This window comes from Corvus moneduloides, chromosome 1 (assembly GCF_009650955.1).
Source record: "Corvus moneduloides isolate bCorMon1 chromosome 1, bCorMon1.pri, whole genome shotgun sequence".
NCBI classification, from domain to species: Eukaryota; Metazoa; Chordata; class Aves; order Passeriformes; family Corvidae; genus Corvus; species Corvus moneduloides.
The window spans coordinates 2,475,358-2,497,571 of record NC_045476.1 but is presented as its reverse complement, the minus strand read 5'-3'; the positions used below and the strand labels follow the sequence as shown (position 1 = coordinate 2,497,571).

At 47.0% G+C, this 22,214-nt stretch overlaps 1 protein-coding gene across 1 annotated transcript; it reads right to left on the bottom strand.

Moving 5' to 3' along the window:
- Positions 1-725: 725 nt before the first annotated feature.
- Positions 726-21,796, bottom strand: LOC116441365 (obscurin-like). The gene is made up of 22 exons (XM_032103181.1): positions 21,719-21,796; positions 20,798-20,940; positions 20,067-20,267; positions 19,470-19,530; positions 18,748-18,825; positions 18,437-18,609; positions 17,873-17,899; positions 17,429-17,581; positions 16,678-16,723; positions 16,182-16,259; positions 11,772-15,351; positions 11,075-11,197; positions 9,980-10,090; positions 9,694-9,861; positions 9,159-9,281; positions 6,757-6,927; positions 5,389-5,509; positions 4,319-4,558; positions 3,487-3,710; positions 2,957-3,032; positions 2,304-2,453; positions 726-2,177 (listed from the first exon to the last, which is right to left on the bottom strand). Exons 1-22 carry the CDS (start codon positions 21,794-21,796, stop codon positions 2,000-2,002), a joined length of 6,303 nt encoding a protein of 2,100 aa, XP_031959072.1. The 3' UTR covers positions 726-1,999.
- Positions 21,797-22,214: the final 418 nt, after the last annotated feature.

Sequence of the window (22,214 nt, the reverse complement as noted above, 5' to 3'; positions counted from 1 at the left end):
CCTTTTCCCCTTCTAACCATATTTGACTCTTGATTTCAAGACCAGGAAAAGGCATCAACACTAACCTTGGACTTTGGACATTATTTATGGTCGAGGAATGAAACTCAAACATTTTCACACATATCCAAACATCAGATCCAACTTTGTTCTGCAAAGGGCAGGGTGATGTTGTAACTGTGTGTTAAGGGCAAACTATCCCAGCCTGCCAGACTGGTTGTTAGTCCTGACCTCATGGTGGTGGTGGTGGAAATTCAGGCAGAAACTATCAAGCAGTTGTGGCAGAACCAAGGGAAACAAAAACTACCTGTGAGGCTTCATTCTGACAGCTGATATATCCACTAGCAATTCCAGCATCTTTTCACTCCTTCCATGCTCCATCAACAGCTCTCACCTATTTTTCTTGTTACCCATGAGTTTATTCCTCCGAAGCACTTCTCATATTCTGGTCAGTGCAAGCTCCAAACCATGCTGAGGAATACCTTGGGATAGCTGGGCAGCTCAGAGCCATCATCACATCCTGACCAAGTGATGTCCTCCTTCCAAAGCTCTAGGAAAAGGATTTTTTGTGTGGATATCTTGCGTGGAACTTGTTCCGTGCTCATCGACAGTGTATACTGGTTATCACAAAGAGTCCAGGTCAGAACTGAGGGGCGAGGGATGTGTGCTGCACAAATAAGGACAGAGCTCAGGGAAGGGATATAAAAATAATGACAGTGATTCCGCAGAAAAATCTGGCTTTACTTGCTCATCAGAATGGTTTATTTAACCTAACAATGTTGGGTCTATAAAAGATCTCAGACATGCTCAAATGCATGCAGTTGTGAGAAGCAAAAAAAAAAAAGTCATATATGAAAGAGTGTGAAAGCTCCAAGTGAGTTAATCTACAATTAAGTTTTGTGTTTAGATAGGTTTTTCACTGCCACTGAGCTTTCCATCCCGAAGTGCATCAGCAAGAGCAAAGAACCAGCCTGTGCCAACAAAAAACCTGACTGGATTTGTAAAAGAAGTTAAATTGGATGGAATCCAGAGTCTTGAAAGGTTTCCTGGGGGGCAGCCCTCATTGCAGTGTCTGTCCCACCAGAGAACTGAGCACAGAGTCTGGCCCTAAGCCTTTGGGTTTCTCTCCTGTAGCACACAGTGAAGACAATTTTACTTCAACATTTCAAGTTTTACAATCTATTGAGTCAGTGTCTGCTCTCCACAGCACAGGGAAAGCTCCTCTGCTCTCAGTGACAATTCCTGCTCTGCATGCTGAGCAAGGGAAGGAGTCACGATGCTCCACCTTTCAGGTTTGGAATAATATGGGTTAAACTTGTTGGGAAAGAACGCCCCTGGACAAACAGCCTTACTTCTAGTACTGAACTGTAATGCATTAGGAAATGTTTTTCTGTTCTCCTTCCTCTAAACACAGCCAGACACAGCTCTGAGAAAGCCTCCACTTACTGCTGCTTGTATGGAAAATTGAGGGAACCAACAGATACGTCAATCACTGCAGAGAAACTCGAAGGAACACTGAGGTTATGAGAACAAAGCAACAACACAGCCAACACCATCCTTTGCAGAGGAAAGCAGGGTTTGAAGCTCAAAGAGGAACGTGACATTTGAGGATTTTTTTTAAAGAATTAAAACACTCAGCCTTTGCCAGGGATACTGCCACCACATCTCTGGGATCTCTGGGTAGATGTGTCCCTGCTCCCCAGGGAAGAGCAGCTCAGCTTCAAAGTGGCAAAGTCTCTTAGTGGTACAAAATCTGCATGTTACAAGTTCACTGTTGGATTTGCTGCCTTCACTGTCCAGTGGGCCAGTTCCCCCCACGAGTCACACATACACAGAAGCAGCCCGTGGCAGGCAGGACACACAGATAAAACACAGTGGGGCCGGGCAGAGAGCAGCTCCCCCAGCTCAGCTGTTGCACAGCAGCTTGGCAGGAGGGTTTGGTACCAAACACTCAGTGCAGGAGGGCACAGGGAGGCAATTCCCATCTGTCACCACATCCATGTCACTGTGCAATCATGAGGCCATACTTGGAGCACAGCAGTCCCCTCTTCTTTTCCCGTTCCATGAGGAAATTCCTCAGTTTGATGGTGGGGAAGGTGACCAGTGCTTGCTGCCTGTTGTCCAAACCTGTCTCCTGGAGCCATGGGCTCTGAAGGCACTCGGAGGCTGACGGCCTTCCCCTAGGACAGACGAAGGTGAGGGGTCAGTCAGGGATCCGTGCTGGGTGAGGAGGCTCCTTGCAAATGAAGGGGCAATACCCAGGATCTGCACCAGCTGTGCTGCTGGGAGGACAGACAGCATCTTACCAAGGGTTTGCACACAGAGTGCTCTGGAGGAAGGACACTGCTCCCCCGGAGAGACCCGCATAGCACCGCGTGAGCTTCAGTTTGCCCTTCCTGGCTGTTCTCAGGAATTCACAGGGTGCATCAGAGCTGATGGGGTAGTTGGCACTCAACCTGCCCCACAAGAAGAGAATTGATAACATGAAGCTGCCTCCAGCTCTGGGGCTCCCAGCATAAGGAGGATGTGGAGCTGTTGGAGTAAGTCCCAAGGAGGCCACCAAGGTGATCAGAGAGATGGAGCACCTCTGCTGTGAGGAAAGGCTGGGAGAGTTGGGAGTGTTCATGCTGGAGAAGAGAAGGCTTCAGGGAGACCTTAGAGCCCCTTCCAGCACCTAACGGGGCTCCAAGAGAGCTGGAGAGGGACTCTGGATAAGGGCTTGTAGTGGCAGGACAAGGGTGAACAGTTTTAAATTAAAAGAGGAGAGCTATGGATTAGATATTGGGAAGAAATTCTTCCCTGTGAGGGCAGTGAGACCCTGGCACAGGTTGCCCATCCATCCCCTCCATCTCACAGTTTTCCATGTCATTGCCAAGGAGAGGCGGCACAGCTGAGATTAACTCTCTGAAATTGTGGTTTTAAAGCCACTCACAGGGCAGGGAACAATCAACTGACTCACATGATGAAGGCTGTGATTCCGACGGACCAGATATCAGTCTGGGGAAGGGCTCCTTGCTCTGTCAGCAGTTCTGGAGCTGGAAAAGTAAGCTGGTGTGAGCCAAGATCCTCTCCAACTCACTGGGAGCAGCACAAAAGCAGTGGGTACTTTAATGCTTTGCTGCCTTCCCAAGAGGGAAGCAGAGGCGGCTCCCAGGACAGGGAGCTGATTGGGGTGGGAGACCCATGGGGATGCTAATTGCTGTGAAACCATGAGGACCTCTGGGCAGATGGCAGCAGTGCTTTATCCCCGGATAAATGGACACATGGATGCCAGCCAGGGTGGCTTTGCTGTGAGCTCTGTCCCCTGTGGTCTGCAGTGGGACAGCTGTCACCACTCACTGCTCCCACAAACTCACGCTGTCACTGCAGAGCAGCACTTGGAAAGCTTTCCTTGCTGGGACCTACTGCTGCCTTGACCAATGTTTGTGTTTTTCTGTTTATCACAGATTGCAGATAAACCCCAAGTCATTGTGACTGAACTCTACTCACCCATGGTTTCGACATAGTCCGAGCATTTGTCCATGGTAATAAATTTGTCTGGTGTGTAGAACTGTGCGTTCCCAAAATCCAGGAGTTTCAGCAGGTTGGGCTCAGTGATGATCATGTTCTCAGACCTGAGGTCCAGGTGCAGGATGTTGTGTGCATGGAGGTACTCGGTGGCACTGAGGATCTGCCACAGGTAGTCTCGGACCTCCACCTCTGAGTACGATGTTCTGGTGGGAGAAAGGGGATAGAAAACTGAGGTGTCCTGTCTGTGTGTCCAAAAATGCCTTTCTACACCCACTATCACCCTCCCCTGGGTGTCTGAGCCCATCAGGCCCTTGAGAGACAAGAAGAAACAACTCCATTTTAGCAAATCTGCTGTATGTGGAGAGGCTGGTCCATCCTGTGAGTCAGGTTTACAGGTTCAAGAAGTTCAGGGTGTTGTAGAGCTGAAAGAGAGAAAGCAGATTTGATGCCCACCATTCCCTTGCTTTTAACCACATGATTTCAGCAGATCCATTCTGTGCTGTTGTGAGAAAAAATGAATCTTCCTGACCCACAGTAACATCCACTTTTTGGGAGATGGGGTTTCATATCAACCACTCTAAACTGCTTTCAGCATCTCAGCTGGGTGGCCCTGAGTTGTCCTGCTGTAGGCACCTCAAGTAATTTTTTTATCTCACAAGAAGTTGCAGAACAAACACTTTACAAATCCAGTGAGCAATGATACCACATTGGAACAGATGAAGAGGAATGATCCAGTTTGTCAGGACAAAGCAACAGGTGTTTTCCTCCCGACACCAGCCCTGACTGGAAAACCCTTCCCTCTTGTTCTTACCGTAACGCCAAAGAGTGGAGCAGCTCTGGTCCCACACACATCTCCTGGATCAGCACCAAGTGCCGTGGGCTGACGTAGGCGCCCTTCAGCTGGGCTATGTTTGTGTGGTGAAGCTTCCTCAGCACCTGGTACTCCAGCAGCACAGCCTGCTTGTCCTCTTGCCAGTAAGGGATGATTTTAGCAGCCAAAGTCTTGCCGCTCACCTTCTCCCGGCACTGCCGGACGATGCTGAATCGGCCCCTGGTACAAAGGGACACAAAGGCACGTTAGGCTTCTCTTCTGTTCTCTAAAACCACCAGGATCCCATGCTGTGTTTTTCATCTGTGCCTGGTGGGGAGTTACTGCATCTATTGTCACAGTTTGCACATCCTCCTGTGTCTTTAAACTGTACAGTCACTTTAAATTACAGGAGTGAGAGCTTAACTCCTCTGGAGAGAGAAGAGAGAGCAAGAGAACTACTCCTTTTTGGCAACAGAAGTCAGTGTCTCTCTTTTAGGCAGAGAAAGTTGAATCCCAGCATCCTGACTGAAATGGTGGCTGCGAACGTTGATGAAGCAAGGACAGGAAACTTTGTTAGCCCTGGGCTCACTTCATGATAAATCAAGTGGCTGCCCTGCTGCCCAGCACATCTGTTGTGACAGGACAAGGGGTGGTGGTTTTAAACTAAAAGAAGGTGCATTTAGACTCAATGTGAGGAAGAAGGTTTTTTCATAATGAGGGTGGTAAAACAACCTGGCCTTGAACACTTCCAGGGATGGGGCAGCCACAGCTTCTCTGGACAACCTGTGCCAGGGACCACCCTCACAGGGAAGAATTTTTTCATAGTATCTAATCTAAACCTACTCTCTTTCAGTTTGAAGCTATCCCCTTGTCCTGTCACTACAACCCGTCATAGAAAGTCCTTCTCAATCTTTCTTGTAGGCTCCTTTCAGGTACTGGAAGGTACAATTAGGTCACCCCAATGCTTCTCTTCTCCAGGCTGAACAACCCCAATTTTCTTAGCCTTTCCTCATAGGAGAGCTGCTCCTTCAGATGTGGGATTTCCCTGAAAGCTCAGTTGGATTCTCTACCTTTTGATCTCGGTTTGGAAGGCGTAGGTCTGGTAGGTAGGGAAGGGCTCAGATGGTGTGATCATTTCACTCTCGTCTTCAGAAGCAGCTGATGGGAACTCCTGCGTGGCAGCACGAAGCTCTGCAGGGAAAAAGGGACAGGGGTTACATGGGAAAACAGCTCTGTGTGGAAACTGGAGCCTCTCTGAGTCTTCCCTGCTATGTATGAGCAACAACAAGCAGAGCTTTCTCCAGGCGACTCTGTGTTCCAGCTGTGGCACTCAGTGCTATTGGAGTGCAACAGATTCTGCTCTGTCCACCCAAAAATTCCCTGGTGTGGCCACTCCAGACAGAACGAGATGGATTCTATGTTCTGTGCTATGGTATCAAACATCTTAGCCACTGTTTCTTGTCTTCTCACACAACAAGTCCTCAGGACGTGGTGAACACTGACAAGAAATTAGAAACTTCTTGTGGTTGGACATTTCAGGACAGCAGCTGGAACTTGTTGCTCTGGTTCTGGCGTGTGGTTGTGTCCAAGCACTCCCTGAAATACTATAGCATCCCTTTAAAGCATCTGCTTGGAAATGCTGGACACATTCATGATAACTAATCCTGAGAAAATGGAAAGCAGAGGACTTGGGGTGAGTTAAAAATATCTCTGTGAACCGATTTTTACAGACCTGTCCTCTCCATTGGGAGGAAATTCCAGCTAGACCATCCTTCTGTTTCTTCACAGAAAGGACATTTCCTTTGCTATGAAGATATGTTTGCTGTGGGGTTATGGATCTCTTAATTTTAAAAACATATGAGTAGTACAAAGTAGTCAAACAGGTGAAAAAATAGTAAATTGAGCTTTCTTTACTTTAGAGCCAAAACATTCACCACTGAAGGACAATAATTCCCAATGGAAAACACCAGAATAGAGAAGTTAACTACTGAATTTAGCATTTAGTCTGTAATATAAGAAAGTCCAGAGTTTTCACCAGGGCAAAATCTGTATCAGTAGATAAATGCCTCCAGTGACACATTTATTGTACAATTTTCTCATGATTTCAAATCAAAACTGAGTGTGTCTTCAATAGGTAATCTACAGTTCCCAGGTTTTTTGTTTTACTATTTAATTTTATATATATTTACATATTGTTTGTATTTACATGATGCTGTTACCTTATTGGGTTTTTTAATATGTTTGTACTTATTTCCCTGTGTCCAGAATCAGAAAATAATTAGAAAATAATAGAATTTTATATGCAAAAGCCCCAAACCACCCTGAGCCAAGTGGAATTGGCCTTGATTCACTTGCTCTTGGCTTCTGGGCCCACAGCTAAAAGGATGCAGTGGGTTTGATGTAGGAAATCCCAATGGTTTCTTGTCATTTGATCTTACCCATCTGATCCTTCCCAGTGATTTTCACTTTGGTAGAGGGGTTGCTGTAGGGGCCCATCCCTGCCTTGTTGGTGCAGGCTGTCCTGAAGTGGTAGATGAACCCCTGGGGGAGATTTCTGGCGTAGTAGCAGCAGTCGGTGATGTCAGAAGCGAGAGTCGTCCATTCCCCATCTTAACCAAGGAAAGAGAGAAGAGAGATCAGGACTCATTTGGGGTGGTCACAACAGGCTGGAGGTTTTTTGAGATTTGGGGTTTTGTTGTGGTTTGAGTTTTCTTTTTCTACTAACTTTACTTATGTGCTGGGAATATGGAGAAACCAATTTACCATGGCCAACTTTTGGGCTGTACCTGTGTTATTCTTCTCTAAAATCAGCTGGTTTATGTCTGATAATTCCAAGTTGTGCCAATATTATTCCAGAGGAGTGGTGAAACCTTCCTGTATTTTTTCCTCTTTATCTAATTCTTACCACCAAACTCTACTGGAAATATACATCAAGAACTCCAAACTAATGATAAATCACTGATTTTTTTTTTCCCTGTTGGCTGTGTCTTGAATCCAATTGAGACCATGAGGTGCAGGATTCCTGGACAGAACCATCCACTAACACCATCCTAACAAATCCAGTGTTGGAAACATGGGCAGTTTTACTCAGCTTTTATGAATTTTATGATTTCTCACAGAACTGTAATTGTAGGTATGTTCTGGACTCATTATTCATGGGACTAAGTTAGGAAGGAGAAAATCACCAGCAAACATTTAATCAACATTCCTTCCACATGATGTGGTGTCCCATATTTTGCTGCTGTGCTCAAGGCTGAACCCAACTCTCTACAACTGCCTGAGATTAAACCCATCCATCCATTCAAATAAACTCTGGCAGAGAGCCTCAAACCATTGGATAAGCAGCAATTCCCCACCCAGACCCAAGGTATCAATGACTTTGCAGGGTACTGGTTGAATTGGGGGCTGTGTTTGTGCAAGAAGGAGCAGACACAGCTTAGAAATAAAGATCTGCAGAAGCAGCGTACAAAAGCCTGTTGTCAAATAATGGATAAAACAAGGAATTTATTCCTGATTATCTTAATCTTCATGTGCTCAGGAGAGCAGGACCTTGCATGTTCCTGCCAAATACACAGAACACAGTGGAAGATTGTAGATGCTGTTTCCCATTTTTCTTCCTAATTGGAAGAACTTGTGGTTTTGTCCTCCCCAAAATCTCTCCTACATTTGTGTCAAAAGGAAAAATGATTAAAAAAGTGGTGTTGGAGGAAAAGTGACTCACACCAGCTCCAGAGGGAAAAGGCAGAAAGCTGCTGCCCATGCCCATGCTAATGCAGAAAGGAATGTTTGTGTGTTTGCTTGTTTGGAGAATTAAGTGAAGGAACATGGAGCAGCTGAATCCAAAGGGCTGTGTTTGTGTGGCTGCAGCAGGAATTGCTATCAGACATCACACTGATAATAACAACAGCGAAGCCATCCCAAGAGAGGCAGAACAGCCTTGGGAATTTGATACAAAGCTTTTGTAACTAAACAGGAAAACATCCACTTTTGACAAGGGCAGATAGCGACAGGATGAGTGGAAACAGCTTTAAACTGTGAGAGGAAAGGGTTAGATTAGATGTCAGGAAGAATTTATTATTCAGAGGGTGTTGGGGCCCTGGCACAGGGTGCCCAGAGCAGCTGTGGCTGCCCCTGAATCCCTGGAAGTGCCCAAGGCCAGGCTGGATGGGCTTGGAGCAGCCTGGGATAGTGGGAGGTGTCCCTGCCCATGGCAGGAGGGCTGCAATGAGATGATTTTTAAAGTCCCTTCCAACCCAACCCATTCCATGGTTAACTACTCCACTGACTTTCATCAGCCTCTGGACCAAGCCTCAAGAGAGAATATCAAAGAGGTGATTCAGTTTTGCCAAAATTTGGTTATCTTGTCCTGGCTCTTTGCCCTAAGCTTCCTCCATAGCCAGTGGGAAAAGAAAGCACAGCTGTTCAGCAGAGGATAAATTGCCTGTTTGATAAACCATCTTTCTCCAACACTGTGCAGAAAGCCTGAGATGATGTTGTCTTATTAGTGTCTAATTTTGTCAGATTACTCAGAGCTGCATATCAGAGCAGGCATTTTCTCCTGTGGCTGCTCACTTTTTGGTTGTAGCTTCCACACAGCCTTGTTTGATTCACACTTTAGCAAAGCCTTGGTATTATGCAAATTCCAGGCTGATTTAACCAGCACAACCCCTAGCTTTTAGATGGCTAAATGATGGCTGTTGAAGTGTAGAATGAATTCCATTCCTAACTCTAAATTAGGGAGTTAAATCAGGTTGTTTCTGAATAATAATAACATATCCATCTGGTGAAGAGATCATACAAACCGAGGTGTTCCTTGCAAAGCATAAGGACAGTGCTTTACCTTCAGTCTTGCACTGGACAGTGTAATGGACAGGGATGTTGGTTTCCACAGGTTTCCAAACCATCTGTACTCCATCCTTGTAGACCTCAACGATGTCAGGGGGTGGAGGGCTGGGGGGAACCTCTGTGGAGAGGAGGCACAAACCCCATGAGTGTTAACAGCAGCACTGCAGTGATACAAAACTCTACACCCAGCAGGTCTCAGCTACAGATATTATTTGTATATATGTGTAAAACATGTATATATTTTTAATATATACATATATATACACACAGCTAGTGGAACAGCAATTTAACCAACCCTAATTTAAATTCAGCACTAAGATTTTGTCTTGGAGTGGTTCTTCATCCAGGAGAGAAAGAGTGAAGAAGAGGGAATGAACCCTGCACATTGTGGTCCTCCCTTGTGGACCACAGCCAGGGAGAGATTTTTCTCTGCACCCATGTGCAGAAATCTCACCTCAAAGGTATTCACAGGTCACATTTTGGGGCAGAAGTACTTAAGTACCTATTTCTGTAGCGACTCCTTCTCTCACCTGCTTTCCGTATGACACAAGAGGTGGATGCTGAGCCCAGGGAGTTTGTAGCCACACAGGTGTAAATTCCAAAATCCTCAGCATTAACAGAGAGGATCGTTAACAGCTGGAAGTGTTTGAGTGTGGATGAGATGAGGATCCGGCTACTGCTCTGGACAGGTATCCCATCTGGAAAGCAGGAGATGGGAGAGATAAGTACCCTGAAAATTGATACCAAGGTGTTTAAAGCTCTCCCTGCAGCCCTGTCCTGGGGGTCAGGGACTCTCAGGAGGATTGGCAGTGTCACCTCTGAACCAGTTGATGTGCAGGGAGGAGTGAGCTGCCGTCCGGCACGAGAGCGTCACGCACTGTCCGGCGGCCACAGCCTGGTCCATGAGCTCCTCAACGAACAATGGGGCTGCAGAGAGGGGGAAAAGCGGTGATTCAGAATAGCCAGGAGAGCTTTGTGGAAAACAAATCCCTGCAGGACATCAGAAAGCATTTTTAATGGGGTCAAGAACTTTTCTGGTTCATGGTCTGCCATTCCTTTGACCACTGTTTGGAGAATCCCACAGGCACTGAGCACACAGGTGAAGGAACCCCGTTCACCCATGGGTGTAGTGTGACCGATCCAGATGGATCTTGGAAAATCCATGGGGAATATCTGCGTTGCCCAGCCTTGGCACAGCTAAGGCAGCAGAACAGGTCAGAGCAGAGAGAGACCCTGTCACAGCAAGGGTGTTCCTCTGGCCGAGCCTAAATGTGGGGGCAAAACTAAATTATGGAATTTCAAGGATGAGGGGATCTAATAGGACCAGAGGAAACGGCCTCCAGTTGCACCAAGGAAGGTTGAGATTGGATATTAGGGAAAATATCTTCATGGAAAGTGTTGTCAAGGATTGGAGGAGAATGCCCAGGAAAGCGTTACCATCCCTGGAGGGATTTAACAGGTGTGTGGCACCTGGGGACATGGTTTAGTGGTGGCCTTGGCAGTGCTGGGTTAATGGTTGGACTCAATGACTATCTTAGAGGTCTTTGCCAACCTAAATGATTCTGTGACCAAGACAACAGAAGAAGAGAGGAGACATGAAAGGTGGATGTTGAAGAAAGAAAAACCCCATAGAGCATCAAATCTGCTCCTATCTCCATGGGAAAGGGGAACTCAGGTTTTCTTCTGTGTTTCTCTGGGGTTCTTCTCCACAGTGGCCAGGGGCTGCCAGCCTCCCACACCTGCCCTTCCCAGTGTTTGTCTGGGCTCTGCTGAATGCTGGGGCAGTAACCTGACCTTGGAAAATGCTCCTGATGGAGTCAAGGGGGAACTTCCCAGGGAAAAAGCAAGTTCAGCTTTGCTAAATCACCCTCTGGAGGTAAAAGAAACCAACTACTCCTGCCACAGCAATACCTTTCTCCTTTGGGATGAGGCTTGGTAGCTTGAATGAAGGCAGTGCTGATTTCCTCTTCAGAGATCCTTCAGCCCCTACCAACAGCTCCTTTTCTGCTGCCTCACTTTCCAGCTCACCAAACTCTGTTATGAGAAAGGATGAGAAGTCATTCAAGGCCATCCTTCTCCCCGTGGCATCCATTTGCAGTGACAGTTCTGCCTTCACACATAAACAATCACAGGTTCCCTTATTAGCGGGCCTTTGATTAACAGGGAAGGCTGTGACAGCTGCTGCAAACAGAACACTGTCCTGGAGGAACAGGGAATATCCAGGGATGGCAGCGAAGAAAGGACAGATTCTGATGTCCAGTAGCCAGGGTGACTTCAGCTTCTCCCAGTCACTTAAACCTTTTTTGCCATGGTCAGATGATAACTGCAGCAAGGAAAGCATCACCCAGCCCTGAACCGCTGCTGTGCAAGCTCAAACAGGGAATTTGAGCCCCTTCCATCAGTGGATTAACCCAGCTGACTCTGCACTGAAGCTAGCCACTAACAGAGACCTGATGGTGGAGAGTGCTGATTTCAGAACCTGCCACAGCCAGATTTGCAATCCCAGTCTAATCACAGCTTCAGATATGCTGGGGAAAAAGAAAAAGGCAGCTTTAGCAGAGTCCAGTTATAGCAGCACATCTGTGAAGGAACAGAGTGAGATAATTACCTTCCTCTGGCTCAGGAGACATCTTTCCTTTTAGGATTCTTGAAATATGGGCAACAGAAGCTTTTACTTTCTTCTTCAGACTCTGCTCCACCGACTGCTCCACTGAGTGAGACCTTGCATATGGCTTAAAGAGTCCAGGCTTGGTGTGGAAGGAGCTTTTCTGCTTTCCACTGGAGTACTTTTGGGAGCTATACATTTCTTTGTGGTTCTCTGCCCCTTTCCCCATGGCTAGTAAGTTAGTTGCCTTTGAATCCTCAGATATTTCCAAGCGGTTCTTCCTGTTCTTGTCTTCCTGTTCCCTGATGCACAGTCTTTTATCCTTATGGAGATGTCCTGCAGGAGGGGACCTTGCCCTTTCAAGAAGCATGAACCGTCTAGGAACTGGTTTGGGTGAAGGCTTCTTATAGCTCAGAAACTCAAATGGAAAATAGACTATGTCGTACAAATCCGAGAAATTCAAATAGGCAGGCTCCACCTCTGAGATGTCAAATTTTTGAGGGCCACTGCCAAGACTGGGTGTTTCATCTGCCAGGTCTTTGATTTTCACCAAAGAAACTTCAGGGTGTTTGCCAGTGTCCTTGATCACTGGCACGTGGATGGGTCTTTTTCCAGTGTCCAAGCTCTCTGTTGAGGAAATGCTCTCTCGGCTGGAAGGGGGGGTCTCAAATGCCATGTCCTCCAGTTGCTCACATTCATGAGGAGCTATCCGTGCTCCCTGCCCTTCCAGGACTCCTGGCTCCTCACTCAGGGCAAGGTAGGGTTCTGCAAGGTCGTCCTGCTCGGAGACTTCTCCTCTTCCACCCTGTTGGACGGAAGGGAAGGAGGTGTCCATGTGTGCTTGGCTGCCTTTGTAGAACATATGTGTGCGAGGAGAAATGTGCTTCCTGCTTTCCTTCTCTCCAGAAACTGACTCTGCCAAAACATTCATCTCCTCAGAGAGGGAAACCATCTCGTCCACTAAGCCCTCCAGCACAGCAGACTCCTCATCACTGTAGAAAGACGATCTGTGATGTGACATCTCCTGACCGTGATCCCTGCAGAGCAGTGGTGGGACAGCTTTTCCAGCATCGGATCTTCCACTTTCTAAGGCAATGCCTCCATCCTCACCATAAACTTCTGGATATTCCTCACATTCCAGTTCATAGGCTGAAGCTGGAGCAACTTCTGGTTGTGAAGCAGTTAATGCACCTGGGCTCCCACTCTCCAGCCTATCCAAAATCCCAGCCCTGTCCTCCTCAAACACCCCATGTCCAGCCTTGGGGAAAGGAGCAGCCACAGCCTGTCCAGCTGCTCGGCTTCCACCTGCTGTCACAACAGATCTCATCTCACTGTGAAGTGACACCTCTGGATGTTCCTGATTTTCACTCTCCCAGACCTGAGGGAGGACAGTGCTTTGGGAGGACACAGCTCTGGCTGGGTGTGTGCTCTCCAGAACAGCAGGCTCTGAGCCATGGCCTTCAGGAGCCTCCTGGGTTTCAGCTCCTTCATGGGCCAAACTGGAAACAATCTCGGTGGCAGCTGGGCTTTTACTCCTCAGAGCAGCAAATTTCTCCTTACTGTGAGCCTGCTGTGCTCCATCTGAGACCGGAGCTGGCACTGATCCTGGTGGTGGGATTTTGGAAACAGCGAGTTGCTCTCCCTTCAGGACAGCTGATGCTGTGTCTAAGTAAACAGGACCCTTCTTGTATGTTTGGCTTTCACCACCGTGGGCTGATGGTGAAGTGATTCCTGTAACACCCACTCCTGCATCTTCCAGGACAGCAGATCTCACCTCTTTACGGATCTTCAGCTTCTGAGGAGCACCTTCACCAGGTGTGATTGTACCTGGTAGTTTGCCCACCATGACAGTAGCTGCTGGAACACTTTTCCCAGGAATTTCCTGACTTCTGTCTTTAAATACTGGAAGTGAATTGGTTTCTGTTTGTTCTGTAGGAACAGCGGAGCTTTCATGCTCCATGGGTTCAGATTCAGCAACACAAGGAGCAGAAGTCTTTTCATCTGAATGTTTCTGCCTTTTGTCTTTCCAAGGTGGGGCTGGGGCTGCCCTTTTGATAAGCAAGCTTCCACCTGTTAGATCTGGGTGGGTGCCGGTGGGAGCAGACTCCTGGGACAGACACACCCCTCCCTTACTCGGAGGAGATGACTTGGAGGTGATCTCCAATTGTGTGAGGGTTGAAATGGACTCTTTGCCCTCCTGAAAAGCAGAGTCAGAGGCACGGGCAGAGGCAGATTTGCCCTCCATGCTCTCATGTTTTGGAGCTGATGATGCTGTTACACCTGAGCACTGGGCAGTCGGAATGGGGCTTTTGCTTTCCAAACATTCAATGTCCTCCTCAATCTCAGTGGCTTTTGACTTCCTCAGTAAACGTTTCCTATTCTCACTCCTGTGAGGTGACACTGGAAGTCCCTCTACTTGTTGTATAAAAGCAGGTGGGCACCCATTCCCCTCACAATGTGTGGAGGGAGAGGGCTTCTCTCCTGAGCAGTCCTTGCTGGCTCTCCTGATGTCCCCTTGCTCTGTTGCATCTGCAGAACATCCCTTGCCAGGCCCTGTGGAAATGTCGCAGTGATCACTGCCTTCAGGGCAGCTCTCCTGGGACAATACATCACAGTCCTCCTCCAAAATATCTTGCTCCCTCAAGGATCTGGAGGCTCTCAGCCTGTAGTCATCCAGGGAATGGCTGCGGCTGGCACCAGCAATGGCAGGGTGTGGTGGCTTCCTGGCAGTGTCAAACGACGCGGATTTGGTCAAGGATCCCAGCAGGCTTTCCCTGCGATCATCTCCTCCTCCTCCTTCTTCTTCTTCTTCCAGTTCAAACTGCTCAAGGAGGGGTTCACGGAGACCACTGAGGGGCACCTTTGAATACCCAGCCTTCCTCAAAGTCCTTCTGGCTCTGTCCAGGTGCCTTCTGAACTCCCTGCCTGGTGAGGAAGGTGGCCTTGAAGGCAGCTCGGTTGCTTGGCTGTAGAAGGTGCTTTTAATGACACTCTGCCTGGGAACACAGGCAGATGGCTTTTCTGTCCCATGCCCTGCCTCTTCAACTCTGTCCTTTTCAGATAAAGATGTGTCTGGTTTTTCTTTCTGATGCGGAAGTGATGTGCTTTCCGTGGAATCTCTCAGGGATGAAGGCTCAGCAGCACCACTTCTTTGGGACAGCTCTACTTGAAGGCTGGGCTGGAGCCTCTCCTCTTTCTCCTGTAAAATACTCGCCATGAGCTCTTTGCTTTCTGGGGGTGATTTGTCCCCCACCTCAGCCTTTGTGGAAGCATATTTCCTCCTCATGGGTTTTACTGGAGGGATGGAGGCTTTGGAGTGCTCCCGTTCACTTGCACGTTTCAGAGGCTCGGGATGACTTGGGGCATCAAATATGGGCGAGTGTAGTTCAGGGGTGGAGCCAAAGTGCCTCTTTTGGGGGAAATTTGAGTTTTCATTGTCCGAAGAGGAGCCACTGGTGCTGGATGAAGTGCTTTCCTCAATGAGGTGTCGGGAGATGGCCAGGGAGGTGTTGTCGTGGGTCCTTTCGAGGATTTCTGGGATGGACCTCATCACCAGGATGGATTTGTAGCACATCAGGGAGCGCTGAGAAGGAAAACAAGACACAGCACAAGGAGATGGGAACGTGGTGGGAGTGTGGTAAAGCAAACACACCAAAATGAGCTCCTGCACCCCTAAATACCTCACCCACGAGTCTAATTAGACATTGCCACCCTCTGGACATGTCACTAATCCAGGCCTCATTTGCTCTCCAAATCTTCCTCTCCCCTCATTCACAGATGTGAAATTAAATTGACTTCAGGGAACACTCTTGCTCTTGTGACTGGGGGAAACAGGACTCTAATGTTAGAGACTTCCAAAGTCAATCTGGCCACTCAAAACAGATGGAAAGGAGTTTTTGATGGGAAGCATCAGATGAGAGAATCACTACTGCAATACAACCTACAGTGACTTAGGCCAGCAGAAGAACTTCGACAGTACAGGAGGTGGGATTCCTCTGCTCTAAATTCTGCCATGTGGGGCATCTCAGTTGAAGCTGGGCATCTCCTTGTAGCCAGCAGAGAGAAACTGGCATGTTCAGAAGGCAATCAATCCAATTATTTTGGGGAACTTAAGGAAAAGAGGCGTTTTCTTGGGACACGTGTGTAATTCAGGTCCAATTGCAAAGGCAGCTGAGGGCACCTAATTTAGACACAACCTTGTGTCTTACAGGCACCTGCCGGGGTCTCCAGGCTGCAAAAGCCTAGATAATTAATTCCTGACACATCCATCTCTCCTGGGCTTATTCCCAACTCAGAGCCATGCTCAGATCTCTGCTGAGCTCGCGATCCAAGCCCAAAAGATTTTCAAAGATTCAGGTGCAGTTAAAAACAGATATAACTAAACAGAATCAACACAGATTAAGGGCAACTCACCTGCCATTTGCTCCGAGCCACAATGAATTTGAGCTGCTTGGTATTAATGAAATGAGCTGCTTCAAGAGGGACATTATGCTGCCAAGTGGAATGAGAGGAAAATCATTGGTTAAAAAATCCTGGCATCATTTTTTGAGAAGTTTTGGTGGGTTTTTTTAGAATTCTCTCTTTACAGGATTGTTTAATTTAGGAAAGCTACAGTAGATCAAATCCTGCAGTGCTTTCATAGTTAAATGCAGACAAAATCAGCTTTTCAGTGCTAAAAGCAAGCCCTGTTCAATACATGCTATTAAATCCTTTTTGCTGTTGTTAATTTTTAACTCTTTTCCTTGGTGATTTAAGGCTTTGGAATTTAAACCATAACTTTGGTCTGCAAGGCCAGTTTCCTTTCTGCACTGACGTGATAGAACAAGAGGAAATGGCCTCGGGTTGCACCAGGGAGGTTTAGATTGGATATTGGGGAAAACTGACTGATCAAGGACCAGGACAAACTTACCATGAACCACTTGTGGGAAAGACAGTCCAAAGCACTCGGCCTGGCTCTGGTAAGAGAACAGATCAACATTTTAGCAGGAAATCACCTCCAACAGCAACCACTGATCTTCCTGGAGGTGCTGCTGCACCCTCCGACACTCTGGGGTGTGTCCTTAGGTTGAGAGCTGAGAAGCCAACAAGACACAGCAGATTCCAACCCAAGGTTTTCTCCTCTGGAGGTGAAAACATCCTCCTTTTTCGGTCTGACGCTCCCCACAGATCCTCGGGAAGAGCTCATGGCTCTCTGCAGGGGTTCAAGGGTGTCCAGATCAGCCCTGAGAGTGACTTTGCCTCTTTATGTGGCCAGAGTGAAAATAGCTTTGGCAGCAGGCAGAAAGAGTAGAAATGAAATTAAAATCAAGTGCCTGTAAATATGCCTTTGAGCCAACTTTTGTACTTGAAATTGCTTAATGAATGTGGTCAATGTTATTTAATTCTTGCGTAACTCCCTCTGTAACAGTCCGTGCTCTTCCCACTCATCTGTGTCATTCCAGAAACGCCTCTGCCTGGAGGAGGCAGGGAGGAAGGCCATCACCCCACCAGAGAGAGGCCAATTTGGCAAATATCCGAGTAGTGGGTTGGGTAATAGGGAATAATAAAGAAGAATTAGGGGAAAATGCAGCATGTCTCACTTTCTACTTTTTCAAACCAATTGATGAGCTGGGATGTGCCCACTGAGACACCAGCAGAGGGATGCACAGAAGGGCACTCACTTGGGGTGCTGCTGCAGGATCCCTTTCATGAAGTCCTTTGCATCTTCACTCAAGTGAACAACATCAGGAATGGTCCATGAAATTTCCCCGTTCTGGATATTTAGGAGAGTTTTCCTGTCGTTCTCCCCAGCAAACGGAGACTTGCACGTGAGGCTTGTTTATTAACACCATAAAATGAAAGGAGACAGGTTTTAGACTTCTGTTTTCTGTTCAAATGACAGAAGCACAAATGCTTACGTGGGATTCTTAAAAATCTGAGGGATTCCGTGCCTGGGACTTGCAGTGTTCGTGAGGAGCAACCAGAAAAGGAAAGGAGGAAACCACAAAATAAATTGTCCTTATTATGGAAGGACTGAATGCTCCATTCAAATCCCTCACTGGAAAGTACAGGAGGGCTCTGATGGACAAAGGGTTATTGAGGGAGTGTTTCCAGGATTTATTTACCTTAAATATGTGATGACTCCAACAGCCCTGAGGAGAGAGGGAACACAAATGTCATGTTTGTCACTATTTATCCATCCTTTTCAAGTCCCTCTTCCTGCCACTGGACAGCCTGGAACAGCAAGACCACCTTCTCCTCACCTTTCAAGGATAATAAATCCCAAAAGCTATTGTTTTTTCCATTCATTTCCCCCCTTCAGTATTTTTAAAACCTGTTCTCAAACAATCCTTCATTTTTAAAGCACAGGCAGAGGAAAAGGCTGAAAATACTGGAGTTGTTTGCCTTTTCTAGAAAGCCCTTTAGGATCATTGTCTCTAGTTGCTGCCTGAAATAGAGATCATCTCCTCTAAGATGCTCCTTTGCATTAATTAGCAGTCAGAGTTCAACTATGGCTGAAAATAATTAGACAGAAGGAGCTTTAAAGAGCCCTGATGGCTTTTGGATTGTCAGCATTCGCTTTCAGTTTCCTGTGTTATTATCACTGCTCCATTTACTAATTAACAGCTAATGGAAATGCAGGCCATTGAGGGCCTGGAAAAGCTTTTTAGGAAAATGAGAGAGATTACCAGATATCAGTTGCTTTTGACACTGGTGACTGGGAAACAATTTCTGGGGCAACAAACTCTGGAGAGCCATATTTGCTGTACTGAGGCTCCACGGGTGTGATCCTCTGGGCAAATCCGAAGTCACAGATCTTCAGGTCTTCCCTCTCAGGATAAACCATGAGGATATTCAGTGGCTATTGAGTGAAAAAAAATAAATGGAGGAATTTTTCTTGAGAGAAGGGAGTATTTTCAGTTGTAAGATTAACTCAGAGAACACCCATTCCCTGGACAGCAAGAGGCTGGGAAAAGCCAGACCTCCCCTTGCACATTACCTTGATGTCCAAATGAAGGATGTTGTTGTCATGAAGATATTTGATTCCTTCCAAAATTTGCTTGATATACAGTTTGACCTAAGAATTGAGTCAACTATTAAACAAGTATTAAATAAACAATTATTAAACTGATTATTGTGAGATTAAATAGGAGAGTCCCTGATTTCACCAAGATTTGATCTTTAAAGTTCCCTCCCAACCCAAACCATTCCATAATTCTCTGATGTTTCCCTCTGAGAATTTCTAAAAAAAAAATCAATTTTACCAATAAATATCGGACACCTGGCTACTAAATGGGAGAAGTAAAACATTTTGCACTTTTAACACCAAGGATCTCAAAAAAATCCCTTAGAAACCATAATTTCAGCTTTTCTTTTAAAGACAGAAAGGGAGTAGATAGAATATAGTTATAAGGGGATAAAGTGGTATTAAGTAAGTGGAGATACAGGAGCTGCAGATGACAAGAAGCAAAGAAATTATGAAAATAGAGCAAATACAGTCTTTTTTTAAGGCTGAATGCAGTGCTGGTGGTCAAACCCACTGGCTGTTTCCAGTTATTCCCCAAAGAAATCCAGCTTAGCAGTGAAAGTTGATAGGAACACATTGTAGGGGCTGATTCTGCTTTGAGAGGTTATCACTGGTTCAAAGACATTTCTCGTATTTCCAAAAGGAAAATGCAGAAAGAACCAGCTCTGGACTTTCAAATGAGAGAGAGAAATTACCTCAGCTTCAGTGACCACACTCTTCTTGAATAAACGGTCCAGGAGCTCTTCATTGGAGCATCTGGCAGTGGCATTAAGGGACAACAGAACCACGTGGAAAAGCTTGTTTTGATTGTGGAGCCACCTCCATGCAGCCAACAGCAGAATTCACGAGGTGATCTCAGGTACTGTGATGGTCATGAAAGTCTCTGCTGCAGCAGAGTCCTTGCAGAACTGGGCTGCTCTAAACCTGGTATCACTTCTTCTGAAATCTACCTGTTGATTTTGGGGTTTCTGCTCTGCATTTCCCTCATGCTCACCCAGACTGAATCTCATGGAAACAGAGCCCGTAACTTCCAGATGTTTCAGAAAAGAATTTTGGTGCTTAATAACTCATTCACACTTGTGTACACAAGTCTGATTTTTCTCACCCAGCAGAAGCCCAGGACTGCAGTGGAGCTCTCACAGAGCTGTGCTATCCTGCCGTGCAGAGAAGGATTGTGTGCCCTTTTGTCTCAGGAAAAAAAACCAAAAAGTGGTTCATTGCTTAGATATTTAATAAATGAGCTCTACCCAGTACTTCCCAGCCTCCTCAGACAACTGCACAGAAAAGGATACAACTCCAGAACCAAAATCAGTGTTTTTCGTGTTTCAAACTCATCCAGGAGCCTGGTAATTCTGTCGTGGGACAGAGAGGCAAGAATATCCCTCTCTTGATGCGCTCGAGCCTTGGTTTTGCTCCGCAGAGGGATGAATTTGGCAGCACAGGACACCCTGTTCCCTTTGTGCACCACCCGTTTCACGAAGCTGAAGCATCCCCTGTGCAGGAATCGAAGGACAAGCCCTGTTCAGACCTGGGCTGAGAATTTCCCACACCCTGGCCTTTGACAGCTCCCTGCTGCTCAGTGCTTCAATTCTGCGGCATAAGAAGCTCATTTTGCTGTGTGTGAGGTGCTGTTGCCCTCTCCTGGCTGTCTCCAAAGCGAAGCAACGTGTTCCCAGCAAGGGAAAAGCTGTTGCGGGTGATGCAGGCTCGTGCTGGTGCTCTTGGATCCCTGGGACAGACCTGATGTGACGGGATTGGGATGCTCCCACTGCCAAGAAGCCATGCCCAGGCACTAATCTGTGAGCCTTTGGATGGTTTTTTTCTGGTTGGAGCTGTTTGCACTGTCCCATCCTCTATCAGAAACCTCAGGAAAGCATTCCCAGCACACCTGGGAGTGTCCTCCCACATCTGCCTTTACTTCCACCTTTTCAGACTTTTCAGGACCCACCTCTGCCTCAGCAGCTCAGATGGGCAACGAGATATTCCCTGGCAGTGATGCTGTACAGTTGGAAAATTCAATTACCTTCCAATCTCCTGCTTCACCTCATAATGGGAGTGGAGCTTTCTCCTGGTGGCCACTTTCTTTCCTTCTTGGTCTTTCTTAGCTTTGGAAAGGAAAATATAAGGGTGAAAATTCAGACAATAATGCCTTGCTAATAGTGTGCAAAGTTATTACAGGACAATTTAAGGAAGGAAAAATTAGAGGGGTCTTCTAAATTTCTACAGAGAATTAAGTGGAATTGTTTGAGAACAGAATGTGTCTAAATGGACTTTAGGGTTGCCCATGCAGCTGGCCCATCCATGGAAGTGTTCAAGGCCAGATTTGATGGGGTTTGGAGCAACCTGGGATAGTGGAAGGTGTCCCTGCCCATGGCAGGAGGTTGGAAGGAGATGATCTTTAAGGTCCTTTCCAACCCAAACCATTCTGGGATTCTGTTTTATCCTGGATCCCACCATACTGACCCTATATAAATGCTCTACAAGGATACAGAGCAGATTCCATACAGGTACCAGAACATGACTGCAACAAATTATGTTTGGCAGTGGAAGCAACTCCTGCAGCAGAGAGGATGGCATTGCCTCCACAGCAGAGAGGATGGCATTGCCTCCACAGCAGAGAGGATGGCATTGCCTCCACAGCTGAGAGGATGGCATTGCCTCCACAGCTGAGAGGATGGCATTGCCTCCACAGCAGAGAGGATGGCATTGCCTCCACAGCAGAGAGGATGGCATTGCCTCCACAGCTGAGAGGATGGCATTGCCTCCACAGCAGAGAGGATGGCATTGCCTGCACAGCTGAGAGGATGGCATTGCCTCCACAGCAGAGAGGATGGCATTGCCTGCACAGCTGAGAGGATGGCATTGCCTTCACAGCTGAGAGGATGGCATTACTTTCCCAGTTCAGAGGATGGCATTGCCTTCACAGCTGAGAGGATGACATTACCTTCACGTACGACGAGCTCTGCTTTGCACAAAACCTCCCCTCCTGCATTTTTGGCAACGCAGGTATAAACACCACCATCGTCCAAGGCAGCATTGTCCACGACTAAGAAATACGTTGTTCCTTCCTTCCCCTGATGGACCCTGTCACTGTCTGTCAGCAGTGAAGTGCCCTGAGGGAAGGAAATGACATTTTGGCACTGGAAAAGCCAAGATGGAAACAGATGTTTCCGCTCTTCAAGAAACAAGATACAGGAGCAGAGGTACAACACAGAGTATTTCCGTTAGCAAATCTCACAAACAAAATGGTGCCCAGGGAAGTGGTGGAGTCACCATCCCTGGAAGTGTTCAAGACACAACTGGATGTGGGTCTGGCTGACAAGGTGGTGTTCTGTCAGACATTAGACTCGATGATCTTGGAGGTCTTTTTCCAATCTTAATGATTCTGTGATTCTGTGATTCTGTATATTCATAAATGCTATGAAGAAAGGGGCAGGATG